The 17,039-nt window shown below is 42.3% G+C and overlaps 2 protein-coding genes across 2 annotated transcripts; both read right to left on the bottom strand.

Annotated features, from left to right (window-relative positions):
* Positions 1–14: 14 nt before the first annotated feature.
* On the bottom strand, positions 15–5,671 carry LOC311322966 (zinc finger MYM-type protein 4-like; the record flags this gene model as incomplete). The annotated part of the gene is made up of 11 exons (XM_084455085.1): positions 5,551–5,671; positions 4,460–4,867; positions 4,092–4,155; positions 3,644–3,908; positions 3,079–3,211; positions 2,651–2,863; positions 2,249–2,399; positions 1,778–1,893; positions 1,582–1,642; positions 698–811; positions 15–88 (listed from the first exon to the last, which is right to left on the bottom strand). The coding sequence occupies exons 2-11, from the start codon at positions 4,601–4,603 to the stop codon at positions 15–17; spliced, it is 1,335 nt and encodes a 444-aa protein (XP_084311211.1). The 5' UTR covers positions 4,604–4,867; positions 5,551–5,671.
* On the bottom strand, positions 5,617–15,386 carry LOC311322977 (uncharacterized protein; the record flags this gene model as incomplete). Its single annotated transcript, XM_084455097.1, has 10 exons — positions 15,324–15,386; positions 13,487–13,784; positions 12,832–13,005; positions 11,347–11,785; positions 11,165–11,223; positions 10,791–10,937; positions 10,629–10,692; positions 10,265–10,464; positions 9,792–9,942; positions 5,617–5,741 (listed from the first exon to the last, which is right to left on the bottom strand). Exons 2-10 carry the CDS (start codon positions 13,781–13,783, stop codon positions 5,617–5,619), a joined length of 1,656 nt encoding a protein of 551 aa, XP_084311223.1. The 5' UTR covers position 13,784; positions 15,324–15,386.
* Positions 15,387–17,039: the final 1,653 nt, after the last annotated feature.

A 17,039-nucleotide genomic window follows, 5' to 3' on the forward strand; every position in this document is an offset into this window, starting at 1 on the left:
GAAGAGAGAGCCAGCTACCGGACTCTATCCCACTCCCCGGTGGGGTCCGGCGAGACCAGGGTGCGAACCCCCGGGCCCAGGTGGGCAGCTGCACCAGAACCCGATGCTTAAACAGCTGCGGACCGGGGAAATGGCTTACATTTTTTAATTATTATTATTTTTATTTTTTTAACGACAGGTAGGCCTACTTTTGCTTTAAGTGTCATTCGAGTATAGACGGCTTCAAATACTCATTCCAGAGGGTCTCAAGGCAGAGAACACATTTAGGAATATTATTTCCATCCTTACTTGCGGGGGTACACGTGCCCGTGTCTTCTGGCTCTAATTGGCCAGGAGTTCCGTGGTCGCACATTCTTTGCAGCTGAGCTGCTTGCTGGGGTCTGTTCACTGCGCTTAAGCTAGCACCAACTAACTAGCTACATTTCACAGCCACAGAAAACAAGCTAACGGTAGAATTAAATTGGAATGGAAATGTAAAAAAAAAAAGTATTTTATTTTTGAATTCAATTTCCTCTCCAATTGCCCCCCTTGGCAGCCCCTTGCAGCCCCCACTTTGAAAACCCCCACTCTAGAGCATCAAGAGATGTATTCATTCAAAAACAAAAACTTTCATAACATTACACAAGTATCAAGCATCAAGATGACCGGCAAGCTTAGTTGTAATGTGTTTGGTACTGTACATATAAAGTGACCTTACTGAACTCTGATGTGACCATGAGGATTCCTCCGCCATCCGCTTCGTCTGTGTCTTCATTGTCTTGTGGCCTCAAGCCGCTCTGCTTCCTCTCGTGAGGTGGCCTCACATCACTATCTATTGAATGACAATAAGAGATGTAACGGTATGAAAATTTCACATCACGATTATAGTAACCAAAATTATTTTATATAATTAATTTATATTTTTTATATAAGTTTTATTTTGAAAACCACAAATACAATTCGCAGCACTATGCACTTTTTGTTTGCATAAACATTAAAAGAATGAATCTTGGAGACTGTTGCTAACTTTGATGCTGGACAGTATTTACAGTGAGTTTTTAAAAAGTGTGGAAATCAAACAATAAAATGAATCGAATTTTATCACGGTTTATCATACCGGTTATCGTTACATCCCTAATGACAATGACGTTCATGTTTGTTTAAACTTATCATATAGAATCCCTGCCGATGTGACAATCACCTTGAGTAAAATCTAAATAATTAGCTAGGCATTATCTACATAAGCCAACTGTTTAACTGGTATGACAGCTGTGTTTGTGTTCAGGATGTATCAAGATGTTTTATGTGATTTGATTTTGCCAAAAGACGTAGACAACTTTTATTTGTATATGTTCAGCATCCTATTATTCAACATCCTATTATTAAACTTGCGCACACCTGAGAGTTGTCATTATTGTTCCAAGTGTATAAGTAATACACTTGATAAGTGCATTATTGCTAAAATATACATAATACACACATTCACTAGATTTGAGCACCTGTCAATGAAGGGGCCTAAATTAGGGACAGATGTAAACATTGATTCATTTTAAATGTAACACAAAAGCTGAGAAAAACATGTACTAACGTCAAACTACATACCTTCATTCATTTGACCCGGAAGAGGACCAGAGCCTTGGACCAGAACCATGCTATGCTCAGACTGCAGGATAGTGGCAACACACATAACAATAGGCTAGTGAAATGCACTGATCAAGTTATACAGCTGTATGATGGAGGGTAATTCAGGGTAATCGGACACTGAACAGCTGGTTGGGCTGGTATGAAAGGGCCGTACCCTGAAGGTGGTGACACAGTCATGGGAGCAGAAGTTCCGGATGCTTCCGTCCACCATGGCCAGGTGGTACTGTGGTACAGCGTTCACTCTGCAGTGGGTGCATGGGAATGCTGTTCCTGAGGGCAGATGAAGGAGTATTATGGGACAGCATTCATTGGCGTCGTCACCACGGTAAACTGGACACACTGCTGTCTTCATATAATGTAGCTGAAGCACTCTCAGCTCATGAGGCATCAGTTCAGATCAATTTAATGATATTCACAGAAAACATGTGGATTGCATTCAACTTTACATGACAGATAAAAAAAGGTTTCCCCCAAGGTAGAAATCTAAGATCCGGTTTTCATCCCCATATCCTAATCTTAAAGGAGTAGTAAAGGGAAAATGCATGTTTAGCATTTTCCCTTTACTACTCCTTTAACCTCTAGCCAAAGAAAACCCATGTGAGCCCAGCAGTGTGGAGGAACGTACCGGTGAGCACATGTTGAGGGGGTCTGCTGTAGCTGACACAGGTAGAGCTGCAGTAGAGTTTGACCTTTCCCTGGAGGTCGTTGCTCACCAACATGGAGGACACCACTGCCTTGTTCTTACAGTGGGCACAATCCACCATACTGGAGCATGTCTACAAGACAACAATAATAAGAACATGATGCTCTTTGTGAAACTTGATGACATGAAATTCCATTTGATTTTTTTTGTCACACTACAAGGAGCCTTTCCGAACAGGCAAGCAGTACAACGCAAGGATAGATCCTTAATAGGCAAAAGCCTTGGAATAGAGTTGCTGATAGAAGGTAAAGTTCTAGGTAAAGTCAACTACCGTCTACAATGATGTACAATCTGCCAATCGAATAGATGAAGACACCTAGCCACCTGTTTATAAGTGCCGATGCAGGTAGGACTGCAGAACTTCATGGTGACGTCTCCTATGGTCAGAACCTGGCTGCTGCCTCCTTTACTGTTGCAGTACAGCCCACAGCTCTCACAGCAGTTCAGGGCCAGTTGGCGGTAGTGGCGCCAAGTGGAGAAGCAGTGGTCACTGCACAGTCGGTGGAGCGTGCCCTGGTGGGTCACCTCATGCTGAACCTGAGAGAGAGAGAGGGAGAGGGAGAGAGAGAGAGAGAGAGAGAGAGAGAGAGAGAAAGAAAAAGAGAGAGAGAGAGAGAGAGAGGCTGCTACAATAGCCTGCATAGCATTATCCCAAATCCCCATGTGTGTGAGTGAGGGTGTTCATTAGTGTGTTTGTTTGTTTGTTTGTGTCTGGCCTCTTTAGAGGTACTCGCTGCAGTCTTGTCCCCTACCCTGTTGGTCTTCTTGCACACACTGCAGGAAGGATGTTCACTATTGAACACAGACAGGCAGAACCGGCTACAGAAGTTCTTCTGGGTGTTGTCCATGTCAACACTGATTGGATTCTCTGGGTTTTCTATATCCCTGCAAATACAAGGTTTAAACATACTAGAAATTAACACGGTTACACATTTACAAACCTAGAGCAAAACAGTTGACATGAACATCACATTATTCCCTTCGCATGTGCCCAACAGATAATGGCCAGGTTTCCCGATGAAGAACCTTCTTAAGGAACCCTTCTTAAGCAACCCTTTGCATTGGAGTTAAGAAGTACTTTGGAGTTAAGAATCTTCTAAACTCAGTTAAGTGCTTCTTAACTCGTTCAGGAAAACCGGACAATATTAATTCGAAGGAGATAACAGAAATGTGTGAGATGGACAAAACAGATTTCTCTCTAATGAGACTGTCCTGATCTTGAAAGCAGCTCGTCATAATAAAGTTGATCGGGCAGCTGATGGATGTACCAAATAGTAGCCGATTCCTGTAATGAGGGTAACAGCAACGCTGACGTACTTAGGGCACTGGTGGCAGGTCTGACCCAGGACGGTGATTGGCAGGAAGTCCGTCAGACACACAGCGGAGCAGAACAGCTGTGTGGAGCCTGTCCTATGGTAGGCTGTCTGTCCTTTTAACAGCACCTTGGAGCAGCCACTGCACCCGACACCGGATGGGTTGGCAGCTCCACTGCTGGGTGGCTGGGCCTGGGGGGGGGGTGCAGGCTGGACTGCTGGGGCCGGCGCCAAACTCCTCCTCCTGAGCCTTGAAGGAGTCTGGGGAGCTGGAGTGGGAAATAGAGGTAGGGATGTGAAGTTGGATGATAAAAACACCACATTGCTGCAATGCAATTCATACATGAATGACAAAGTAGCAGGTTGAACCACCCAAGCACACTCAATTTTCTCCAGATAACTAGATGAATGGAAATTGCAATGCTGTAAATGTGTGAAAGCTTTTCTCTCACCAGTGGGGGAGACGTACGAGTTTCCTCCTCCTACAGAGTAAACAGAACTGATCCTCAACTCATCCTGCAATATACAGCACACACAAACACACACCCAAACACACACACACACACACATTCATACACTCAGAAAACAGCCTCTTGTAAAGTCCCATGTGAGAGCTGAGGGCATGAGAGGTTGGTCTAACCTCCTGCTGTTCCAATTCCTAATTGATCTGTTTTATGGATGAGGACTGAGGCAGCAGTGCACAGTCATAGCCCTCATCTATGGCTTCATCCTTGATGTTCATGTATGTATTGATTGTGCCTTTTTTTATTGGTGTGTGCATTTTGGATACTGCAATACAGAATGATACAGAATGATATACCTCCTTTTGGTGACTAGGTGACACTCCTCCCTCATCTGCTTGTCCATCAGTCAGTAGGTTATCCCGCACATCTTTCTGTCTGTCAGGTGATTCATCCGGTCGGTTATTCGGCCGGTCAATGTCCAGTTCTGCCAGTGTGTCCATGGGCAGTGCAAAGTGCCAGTCTTCTTCTTCCTCGTCCACTCCAAACACAGGAAGTCCATCCAGCTCGTCGTCCAGGCCACCGCCTCCCTGTCCTGCCACAGAGAGGGTGTCGGGGGGAGAGGTGCTCGGGGGAGAGGTGCGTGGGAGCGCCTCTCCGGCTCGGTCATTCCTCTCCTCGCGTCCACTCCCCTCACTGTCCTCCCCCCTACCAGCCACCTGGTCATTGCTGCCTGAAGAACACCCTGAGCCGGAGGTGTCTGAAAACTGAAAACAGGATTCAATGATCCACCTAGCATAGCAGTATAATACGATAAACATCAAACTATCCATGTCTCCAAAGACACTGTCAGGCATCCTGTACTCATCTAGTCTGAAAGCCAGACCCCCCCCCGCCCCCCACACACAACAACAAAAATCCCTTTTGTGATACAGTCTGGACTTCAGGTTTCAGTGGGAGGGAGTACTTGCCTTGACAGACTATTTCTTCAGCCAGCATAACAAATGTTTTGCCAAATACAGTCAGAAGAACGGCGAAATTGTCTTTTACTCCAAGAAACTCCGCTAGTGCATACTCTTGTTCTTGTTTAATTGTTGTTATTGAGTCTATTTCTGCAATAACTGCTCTTATGGCTGTGTTTATCTACAAATGTTAACCTCCCGCTCGTTGCTTCGGGAGACTGTTTTGCCAGTGGCTTATATTTCATTTTCTTGCATCAACTACAGGAACCAATCAGTGGCTGCCTCTCCACTGGGGGGCAGAACAGCAGTTAGGATGCAGTCCCTGATTGGCCCGGTTTCTGGAAACCGATGTGGATGGGAGGAAATCCAGACTGATCAGTAAGGAGCAGAATGTGAGCTTGCATGAACAGGATGGCGACCCCATGCTAGTACTCAATCATCGATTTCAAGCTCTGTGTCCTACCAACAGACGGTTTACTTCTGCCCACCTGAACACGCACAAGTTACATTCAGTCTGTGTCTCCTCCTGACTGGTGTTGCGTTCCCCTCAGTGTCTACCTGGCCTCTTTCTCCAGCCTCATGTGTCGTCTCTTCAAGGTGATCACTTTCTCCAGCCTGGTGGCCCCTCGTCTCAGCTGGTTGCAGTGTGCTTTTCCTTCGCTGATTCTTCTTCCTTCGCCTGGCAGAGCATGTAGTGTCTGTGTTTTTCATGTCCGTGTGGCCTAGATGTAAAGATGGTGCCCAGTCAGGGTCAGTCTCCATCATCTCGTATGCAGGCTCACCTGCAATGACATGAAAAGCAACGCATGCAATAATTCAACATTAGCTACTACTATCAGTAGGCTAGTTAACGTTACTAGACTGATTTAGCTACCTACCAGGTGTATCCACAGGCTAGCTAGTAAGACTCGTCTACCTACTAGGTGTGTCAATAGGCTAGCTATCTTAACAACCGCCGAGTCAAGTTGCTGCCCTGTCTGGGCGTCTGTTGTTTAGCATACTTGCGTGAGTTACTACAAACTAACTAATCCAAAACATCGCATGGACATAACATTTACCTACTTTATAGCGCGTTAGTCATTAAACTAAAACTACTACATTTAGTAAACAACAAAGCCTCACTCACCTTTATGAAAATGTCGAGAGCAAACATACATGTACCGAGGTATCACGGCGAAAGTGATGTTTGTGCATCTCACCGCAGTCAGCCAGGCCATCCGCCGCCTCTTGGTAATCTCCTCGATCTGCTTTCCATTGCGTTGTTTCCAGGTGGGAAAGGAGAACAGCCTTGGGCCGTGGTTAACTTGTATGCCCCTTTTATGGTATTTGACATTGCAGCCGTTCACACAACAGGACCGTCCCATTTCGTTAATGAAAGGAAGCGGACGAAAATAAAATGAGCCAAGTTTACTACAGAACGGCCTTGACCACAGATTAGTCTCTATGGACAGACGGTTACCACAAAAGGGGCGGTGAACCCAAAATTCACTTCCGCATTACGTCAAAGACCTAGTAGCCTACATGTACATTTCTTTGTTTCCTTTTATTTACCAAACAAACAAACAAAAATATATGGCATACTCATTTGAACCTTTGCATACGTGATCAAATAGTTTTCAAAATGAAAAAAAAAATACTGATATTTTAAATATTCTTAAATCCACGAGAATGCTGTGTATAAATTGAGAGAAATACATTTTAAAGGGGTAGAGTCCTATTTTGAAAATGTATCCCTATTTGTGGTCTGTCTATCATGCACCTGAAACACAGAGACCATAATTTCACTGATCGTTCCAGTATCGAGCGAGAGGCAGTTCTCACTGGGCTTCAATGGAAGTCAATGTGGCACCCGTAAATGCGTTGGAAAAACTATGATAAATGTGCTTCTCCGAGACAGGAAGCACAGGGTAATCTTACCAGTATGGTCTCCTGTGAAATGTATCGCAATCTGAATATTTTTACATGTTTGGCATGGCTTAGACATAACTGATCCCCTGGCACTTCTTTTCACTGCTCCCTTGGAGGATTATGTGCAAGTCATGCCAAACATGTAAAAAAAAAAAAAATCATATTGCAATACATTTTACAGGAGAGCATACTGAGACTGGTAAGATTACTCTCTATGCTTCCTGTCTCAGAAAAGCAGTATCTGGTTTCATTTGGCTTTTATTTGAAAAACATGAGCATTTTATGCTGGAACTCAATCATGTAATTACATTTAATTCAGGTCAGCATTCAAAACAATACAAGTTGTCTTTTGTGGTTGCCAATTCCCTCTTCAATTGCAGCATTTCCTCCCGTAAGTTTGCCTTCTCTTTTTCATTTTTGATTTCTCTGGTGTTGTTGATGCTTGTGCTTCTCTCGATCCTGCACATTTATGTTGGGAATAACATGATCAGGAGGGTTAAGCTTATCTGCTGTATAGCATGGGTAATAAAAACGATGCTCTACTGTAATGTTGCACTGCTACTAAGTATCATGTAATAACTGTGCAGTGGGTGCATTTGCCAGGACAAATGAAGGTGGAGTCCTGATCAACTCAACATTTAGATCTTCTGCTTGAGACGTGTCATTCCAACATGCTGCCTTGTAATCACCCTTTGGAAGACTTCAAAGGTAAACTTGATGTGTTATTAAAAATGGATAACATTATATTCTTAGAGTTTTAAAATTTGTTTTAATAAACTCTCATCAATGCCTTTTCATTTTCTTTTGTATATTTGTGAACTTCAAGCAATATTTCTTAATACATAAAAAAAAGATAACTTAAAATAACATACTGTTTTAAAGTGCATAAATGCATTACATTTTTGAACACAGCTTACATAGCCCATCTTACCGATATATAAACGTTAATTACAATGTCTAAACAAGTCACAGTGGAACAGCACTGTTTGCTTTGGTAACAAGCAATACAATAAGTAAGAACATAAAAATATTCCTTGTCACAAATGGCATGACCAGAAAGCAGCAATGACTCCTGCCAAATGTATGATGAGCTGCATGAAATTATGAAAAACGAACCTCATGAAGTAACTGAGCTACGCGCATCTGAAATCGGCTCTTCTGTTCGTGAGACAGATGTTTGAGTTTAGGAGCCAGGCTGAGACACCAAAGCTCATCCTCGTTATTTTGCTCACGCAGAATTCCCAGAAGCTTCTCTTCAAATGCAGCAGTCTGGGCACCGTTCACTGGCTGGTCCACATGTTTCCTTTCTGGTCCCCGTTTGACCATGGTGGTGGAAATAGCAGATGAGGTGGGAGGGGCGGGGGTACTTGGAGAGGATATTCCCAGTAGTTTCTGGTCTTCAACCACTTCCACAGGGACCAGGTCCAGGACAACCTCAGACCCCTGGCTTTGTGCAGTGTAATGAGGGGCAGGGCTTTGAGGCATGTTCTCGCTGGTTGGCCCATCCTCGAAGGCAGGTTCCCTCAAACCAGTATATCTTCTTTTGCATTTTTCAACTGTATGAAAAGACAAACCAATGGTATTACTATCCTGTAGTTGAGCTGTATTTGAGCAGTGCTGAACACTCGTGCGCATGGGTTTCACCACAGTCTCTCGGGTGAATATGTAACTGAAGCAGTTTGAGGTTGCCAGTGCTGTACTATTTATTTAGTTTTCGTACAATTTATTTCGTTTTCATACTGTCTGTGGGAAGTATCCAAGGCAATTATCTAACAAATAACTTACTGCGGGGAGAATACGAGAGCATGTGTAAGCTGGAGCATCTTTCAGTAGACTACACAAAGTCAATAGCTAGCCAGATAGCTCGCTAAGCTAATATAGCGTAACACTTTCCATATTACCTACCAGGTATTCCCCCCCAGCTCTGTGCTGATTGCCTGCCATATTAGGGATGCACCGATGCATCGGCCGATGTTGGCCTTGTTGACTGCCATCGGCCCACCGGCAAATAAAATGACATTCACCGATGGCAGTGGCCGATGTTATGTCGCAACAATTACGGCTTTTTTCGTTGCAAAACGTCGCCTACCCAGCTGCAGATTCGGAGAACATCTGTGACGTTACGCCGCAAACGCATGTGTAGTTTGCTTTCATGGTATGATGAATCATACCTTCATGCCGTTTCCATTCCAGCTACACTGTGGATACGCTGTTTTGCTTTGCACAAAAATGTACAGCCTAATCTTAAAATATGATGCCAGAAATAGTTCACACCTAGATAAAGGTACCTATTATGCAAATGTGAAAAATTGGCATTTTAGAACCAAACACTTCATTTCTTTGTTTCCCTGGCACAAAAGGGGGAATAAAAATAAAATAAAATAAGCATCGGCCATCGGCTGATTGTTATTTTAAACATCGGCATCGGCCCAGCATTTTGCAATCGGTGCGTCCCTATGCCATATGTCAGCTTTTCTTGTAGAATCTCTGCAGTTTTTCAAGCTCTGTCTGATCATGTAATTCTGGATGTTGTTGCACCAAAATATGAGTGTCTTGTTGTTTTCTTCTTGTGTGAGGGAGCTACGTAACATCCAGTTGTACATTCCTGACCTAATTTTAACGTCTTGCTCTCATCCAAACAAAATGATATCCAATTTGCAGTCTACCTGAATCCCAACATAACTCATGTGCAGCAGAACTCATGTGGGATCAGTTCACATCAGCTTAATGATATTCACAGAAAACCTTTCATCCCCATATCCTAATATTAACCTCTAGCTGAATAAAACCCATGTGAGCCCAGCAGTGTGGAGGAACGTACCGGTGAGCACATGTTGAGGGGGTCTGCTGTAGCTGACACAGGTAGAGCTGCAGTAGAGTTTGACCTTGCCCTGGAGGTCGTTGCTCACCAACATGGAGGACACCACTGCCTTGTTCTTACAGTGGGCACAATCCACCATACTGGAGCATATCTACAAGACAACAATAATAAGAACATGATGTAGAGTTTGTGAAACTTGATGAAGAAGGGGTGAGTCAGTGACACTATGAAATTCCATTTTATTTATTTTTTGTCACACTACATATAGCCATAACCTTAACTCCCAATGGGCAAGCAGTACAAAGCAAGGACACACCCATAATAGGCAAAAACCTTGTAATACTGTTAATGTTAGTTAGGGTAAAGTAAGGGGAGGAGTTATCAGGATAAGCCAACTACCGTCTACAATCATTTAGAATGTGGCAATTGAATATGTGAAGACACCTAGCCACCTGTTTATAACTGGAGCCAACTGCCAACTGGTGGCAGGTCTTGCCTAGGACGGTGTTTGGCGGGAAGCCTGTCAGACAGACAGTGGAACAGAACAGCTGTGTGGAGCCTTTTCTCCGGTAGGCTGTCTGTCCCTTTAACAGCACCTTGGAGCAGGTGCCGCACCTCGGTGGAGCTGGAGCCAAACTCCTCCCAGCACCTAATATGGAAGGAGTCTGGGAAGCTGGAGCGGATGTGAAGTTGGATGTTAAAAACACCACATTTCTGCACTGGAATTGACACCTGAATGACAGGGTGAACCATCTAAGCACACTCAATTTTCAGATGACTACATGAATAGAACTGGCAATACTCAAGACTGTAAATGTGTAAAAGCTTTTCTCTCACCAGTGTGGGAGACGTATGAGTTTCCTCCTCCTACAGAGTGGACAGAGCTGATCGTCAACACATCCTGCAACATACAGCACACACACACATATTAATACACTCAGAAAACAGCCTCCTGTAAAATCCCATGTGAGAGATGAAGGCATGAGAACTATGCCTGACCTCCTGGTGTTCCAGTTCATCCTTGATCTGTTTTATGGATGAGGACTGAGGCAGCAGGGCACAGTCATAACCCTCGTCTATGGGCTCATCCTTGATGATGATGTTCATCAGGGGGGGTATGGGGGGACCTGGGTTCCACTCTGACCTCTGGGTGGACAGGGAAAGGGGCAGGAGAACACAAGGATAAGACAGAAGTCGGAACTATGGTTATACAGAGCTACTGGCATTCCCAACCCTGGCAACCCAAGTAACGCTTGAATTATGTACATCAAGTTGGTCTAACGCCTGTGTAATGACATTGAATTAGATTGATGAATTAGTTACATAAGAACTAGGTAATTCCTGTCCTACAGACACAGAATGTTATAGGCTACCTTCCTTTGATGACTAGTTGACACTCCTCCCCCTTCTGAATGGTTAAGAACTGCTTCATCTGACACAAAGAAAAGGATACAGAATTAAAGACCACTGAACTAAAATCAAATTACAATTAAGGGCAACTACTGTCAGTGCCTATAACTTGACCCAGGTCTAGGATGCTTGGTGTGAGTCTTACCAAGGCTGTCTGGTGAAGAGGTGTGAGTGGGGTGGGCTGACCCTCTGCTTTCCCCCTGCAAAGAAGCCCTCTCCTCATCTGCTTGTCCATCAGTCAGTAGGTTATCCCGCACATATTTCTGTCTGTCAGTTGATTCATCTGGTCGGTTGTTTGTCCTATCAATGTCCAGTTCTGCCAGTGTGTCCATGGGCAGTGAAACGTGCCAGTCTTCTTCCTCTTTGTACGCTCCAAACACAGGAAGTCCATCCAGCTTGTTGCCTCCCTGTCCTGCCACAGAGAGGGTGTCGAGGAATGAGGTGCGGCCATTCCTCTCCTCGCGTCCACTCCCCTCACTGTCCTCCCCCCGACCAGCCACCTGGTCAATGCTGCCCGAGGAACACCCTGAAAAATCCCCCAGTTTCATCACCTCATCAAAGGTCCTTGACAACCACTGGTCATGCTGTGGAGAGACGATCAAACCAGAAGATTAGGAGTCTGAAAAACAGAATAAAATGCACTCAAACTGTGTTTAGTTATATTGTGGTAGGTCGGTAGGTAGGTATTTCTGGCCCAAATGTTGGACCTAGTGATTGAATATTTACTAGGCTACAATATTCAATGATCCAACTAGCATAGCAGTATGATACGATAAACATTAAACTAGCTTATTGTCGCCGTTCATTGGAGAACGCCAGCTACTGAAGCCTGTAGTTAGCTAGTTAAAATTAAGTGCCATTATAACTTTAGCTATGATTATCTAGCTAAATGTATTACTGTATTCGTCACATGTTCACCAGATCTTTCAGACTCTTCTCCATCCAAAATGTTTTGTGATCTGTATGTCCTTGTGGCCACTGAAGTTACTGTAATGCAGACTAGGCCTATTTGCACATGTACAATGTTTTTCTTAATTTTATGCACTAAACAAAAAAATGTATATGGCAACTCATTTGAACTTCTGCATGTGGGTCAATGACAAAACATTTTCAAAATAAAAAATAAAAAAATAAAAATACAGAGCAAAATGGATTTTAAATATTCTTAAGCCCACAAAAATATCCTGTGTAGGAAAGAGCAGGGCACAACCTAACACATTTTGAGTGGGTGGTGCTAATTGTAACAGAATTAGTTGTAACACTAACACAGAAGGTCTGTTTGAATGCAGTTAATTCTATACAATTCTATCTGTCTATATATACAGTATGCTGTATATGTAGGTCGATACTGATTGTGCAATTTTTTATTTGATTTGATAAGTTTAGCTAACAGGATCTACTCCCAGCACCATAACCATTTTTGAGACTGTGCATGTTGATTTTCACACGGACACCGATTGTGGATCCATCTACAGTACTATAGATATCCACACATTTATCCATCCCTCAGCTAACATCCATTTATCATGGATGGAAAGATCGATACATAGATGGATAGATATGTAGAATATTATCTATCCATCTTTTTTTCATCCATGACAGATTTATGTATTTAAAAAAAACTGCTCACATTGTGCTTGTCTTTGTGCTTTGAGGCCCTTGCTGCTGAGTTCCTGATGGGCAAAGTGGGGTTACGTTTAACGAAAGACGTCATCCAGTCCTTTCCTGCCATCGCAGATGTGTTCCAGGTCTCTGGGTACCTGCAATTAAATCGCACTGCACACAGGAAGGCAAGTTTCCGGACCTGAAAAACAGGAACATATCAATTATATGAATTGTTTTTATGTACGATTCACACAAACTAACATGTGAATTTTTTAAATGTATTTAGTCATTTATGATTGTCAATGTCATTTTATTTATATAGCACTATTCATACAAATAAATGTAGCACATAGTGCTTTACATAGAAAGAGATGGATAAAAACATCAATCATGTAACAACAGGTAGAACAGATTTAAAAGAAACAATAAAAGTAAATAGAATTAAAAATGTGATAGGATAAGGTAAAATAGAATAAAAACTATAACAACATTATAAAAATTAAGAACACCAAGACTTTAAAACAAGTAAAGCTACATGGTAAAAAAAAAAAAAGTTAAGTTACTAGAAAAATGTTATTGATTTTGCGGAGGCCTAGTTACTTACTGAATAAATCGCTTAGCCTAAATACAACTCTGGAATTAATCTTTTTTTTTTATATATTAAATCTTAACTAGCCTACCTCTTTGTGGCTCAGCCAGTACACGTCACATGCTTTTTTTAAGCAGTCTCTGAACACCTTTTCCTGCTCTGTGGTGAAGACCAGTTTGTGGCGAGAGTATCCCACAGCGGGCAGTTTGTGGCTACCAGCCTTCTGCAGCTCTCTCGTCTTCTTGACAAAGCGATTGAGAGTCACATAGCAGATACCATATGACTTCGCCACTCCTCTAATAGACCTGCCGCTGTCCACGTCCCTGGCAGCAACACACAGAACCTCTCTACTCACTCCCCTGTCCGTTTTTCGCTTCCAATGTCTCATTCTGTGAAAACAAAGTTGCGAGACTTAGTTGTTTTTATGTCAGCGTTATCATTATAATCAATCAGCGGATATGGAAACAAACGGAGTTTCAAAAAACATGTCAATTAAATTTCAGGCGCAAAACCTCTGTAGTGGCTTCAAAGATGTATCCGGGTGATCTGGCAAGTTAGTCATAGTCATTTTTATTCATAATGCGCACCCAACTACAGTTTGTTACAGCTGCCTGTTGAGTAGACTCGAGACTAAAAAAGGAGCTAGACACTGTACGGTATCTAGTTACACGGTACGGTTTACGGTATAAAAAAAAAAAAAAATTACTTTGAAGGAACTACAGTGCAACACATGATGGAAAATACACACTATTGTAATTAAGCTCAGTTTATTAATAGCAAGCTTATATTAAATTACAAAATTAACTGTTGCAAGCAACTTCAAATGTAAAGTTTCAGCAGCGCATTATTGTGTAATACCGTAAACACAGGGAATGTCACGGTTCTAATGCCGTGGACATTTTATATCGCGGTTTTACGGTATACACATTCAAGTTGAACGTTTCTTTAAGTAGCCTACTTCTTGGAACACTTTAGTATGTCCATGTTTTATTCTATCTCGTACTAGCAATCAACTGGATACAACCTGATACAAAACGGGATGCAAATTAATTACCGGATCCTGTTTTGGAGTAGGTGATCTCTAGCCAGGATCTGAATCTGATAGTGAATAGAAACCAGGCTCTAATCCCCCGAGGAGAGCCTGGTGACGAGAGGCCAGTGTAGCTAGTGTGACCTGCTCACAATACAATCTAAGAGAGCCCCCGATCCATCGCAAGCGCTGACCGACTAAATATCTAGCAGGTTAAATATCTGGACATGTCGCCTCGGGGACAAATCCTGTAGTGAAATCAAACTCCTCTGCTGTCACCCATAGCAGCTCCCTGAACCCAGACTTATCATGATGGAGCTATTTGTATGGGGGAACAATAGTTTCTATCAAAATAAATTGGCAATACACACAAGCTTTTCAGTTATAAAAAAGAAAGAAAAAAAGCACAATGTCCTTGACGAGCTACAGTAGGAGGACGCAGCTTCCTAAAAGCTTGCATCTCTTTCTGCAGAACAGACAATTCTCGCAGCGCGCATCCTTGCATCCTTTCTGGAAGCGTCACTTCTCGCCTGTTTTCAGATAGACACAGGTAGCCTACTTTATTCATCCCCGAGGACAGAACAGATCGGTCGGGGATTCTGTGAAGGATCTTAGGTGTGACCCAGTGTCACCGATCAGTCATGTGTGAAACGACTTCAAGATACCCGATTATGACAGACAGTCGTGTGCTATGGTCGTGTGCACAGTCGCCTACCGCGATCAGACGACTTTTAAAGTCGTGTAGTGTGGCCTCGGCATAACCCAACCCCTGATAGTTTTTCTCAAGCCTAGTAACACTTCTATGAGTTGGTTACATGTTTTGGCAACAAGGTAACTTAACATTATACATACAGTTCAATAATCGCAAAACAAGTACGATAAAGAAATGTATACTTACATGCCATATATCTCCACGAAAACACGTCCAAGCTCTGTACCTCAATTTGCGCGCGACCGTTTACTGAACGGAAGCCCCCACGCAACCCTGTGTAACTAAGTAAAAAGTCCGTGTTACATTTAACCACGCGTTAAAAGGTGCCCCGCGCATCCTTATATTTGTGTCATTAACTTACAAATAAGTATTGAACGCATCAATCACTTTTGTGATTTCTTTATATGTGTGGATTTCTTGAGTTAATACCAATGGCTGGTAAAATTTCTAAAGTAATATATATATATATATATATATATATATATATATATGTATATAGCCTCTATATATATATCTACACACCCCTTCACTTTTCCCACATTTCGATACACTACAGCCTTATTCCAACAGTGATTTTTTTATATACAAACACACACAATATGACACAATATGAATGACATGAAAAACATAGCCTACTTTATTCACTTTTTTGTATCAAATGATGCCTCCATAATGTTGTCATAAGTCATGCAATCTTGGTTGAATCATATCGGAACAGAAGGTCCTTGGCTCGATCCCAGCTCCCGGCAGTGTGCCAAAGTGTCCTTGAGCAAGACACTGAACCCCAAATTGCTCTCGTGGCACGGGGGTGCAGTACTTGGCACTCTCACCTCACAGCAAGAAGAAGCTTGGATGGGAAAATGCTGAACAAATTCCACTGGCAACCCCTGTAGTTGCATGTGTGTGCTGTGTGATATGTTGCCGCTCACGTGTAATTGTGTGCCGTGTGGTCATTAGAGACCCTTTGAAGTCCTATAATATAAAATTTAAAAAGTCAGCACATACCACTGGGAGAGCTGTCCTGCTGAGCTGGGATGATGGTATCAAATTAATCAAAATATATGGGACATATCTTTGGTGAAATACATGATTGTATAGTTGAAATACTGAATATCATGGGTAATGAAAACTATGCTCTACTGTACGTTGCACTGCTATTAAATTGCTGTATTAAGTAATTGCTGTATCAGCATGTAATACCTGTGTAGTTACCATGAATATTATCATTACACCATAGTAACTTAAGTTGTCATTTATCCAGATGTACATAATGAACACAATACCTTACACTGCCCTTGCAACACATTTCTTGAATGATCTATATGCGGAGCAGTTTTTTCCTTGCTTGATAATGGAATCTGCAATTCTTTTTATTCATATAGTTCTATTCTTGAAGAGAAAGGAGAGAAAGACATGACCTGAAAAGACCTAATTTATGACAATACACATGAAATCACATACAAGGGAAAATGTTCTAAACCTCACCGTATATAAGAAATGGTCAAATCTATTATCTAAATAGCTGTATTTGACTACCACTAGAAGATTTGTCAATTCAAACAACCTGATGTCACCAAAGCTAGGCAGGCTCAGAGTTCTCTGCACAGCTGAATTGTCTGGTTCCCACACACAGTTTTGGCTTTCATGTAAACATGTTTTATTGCAGTCTTTTCAACTTGGTCAAGTATCACAGACCGAATGAAATACAATAAACAGCGTCACAAAAGCTTTTTTTTTTATTTTTATAAAAACTTGTATAAAAATGAACACATTTTCAGGTCATATTGCACATCCATAATGCACACTCAATACATCCAATAGGAGTTAGGTGTGTACCTCTCCTAGATAAAAGACCTGAGTAAGAAAGGGAGAGGTAGAAAAAAACTATTCTATTTACATTTG

The sequence above is a fragment of the Borostomias antarcticus genome (assembly GCF_949987555.1).
Source record: "Borostomias antarcticus genome assembly, chromosome: 2".
NCBI classification, from domain to species: domain Eukaryota; kingdom Metazoa; phylum Chordata; class Actinopteri; order Stomiiformes; family Stomiidae; genus Borostomias; species Borostomias antarcticus.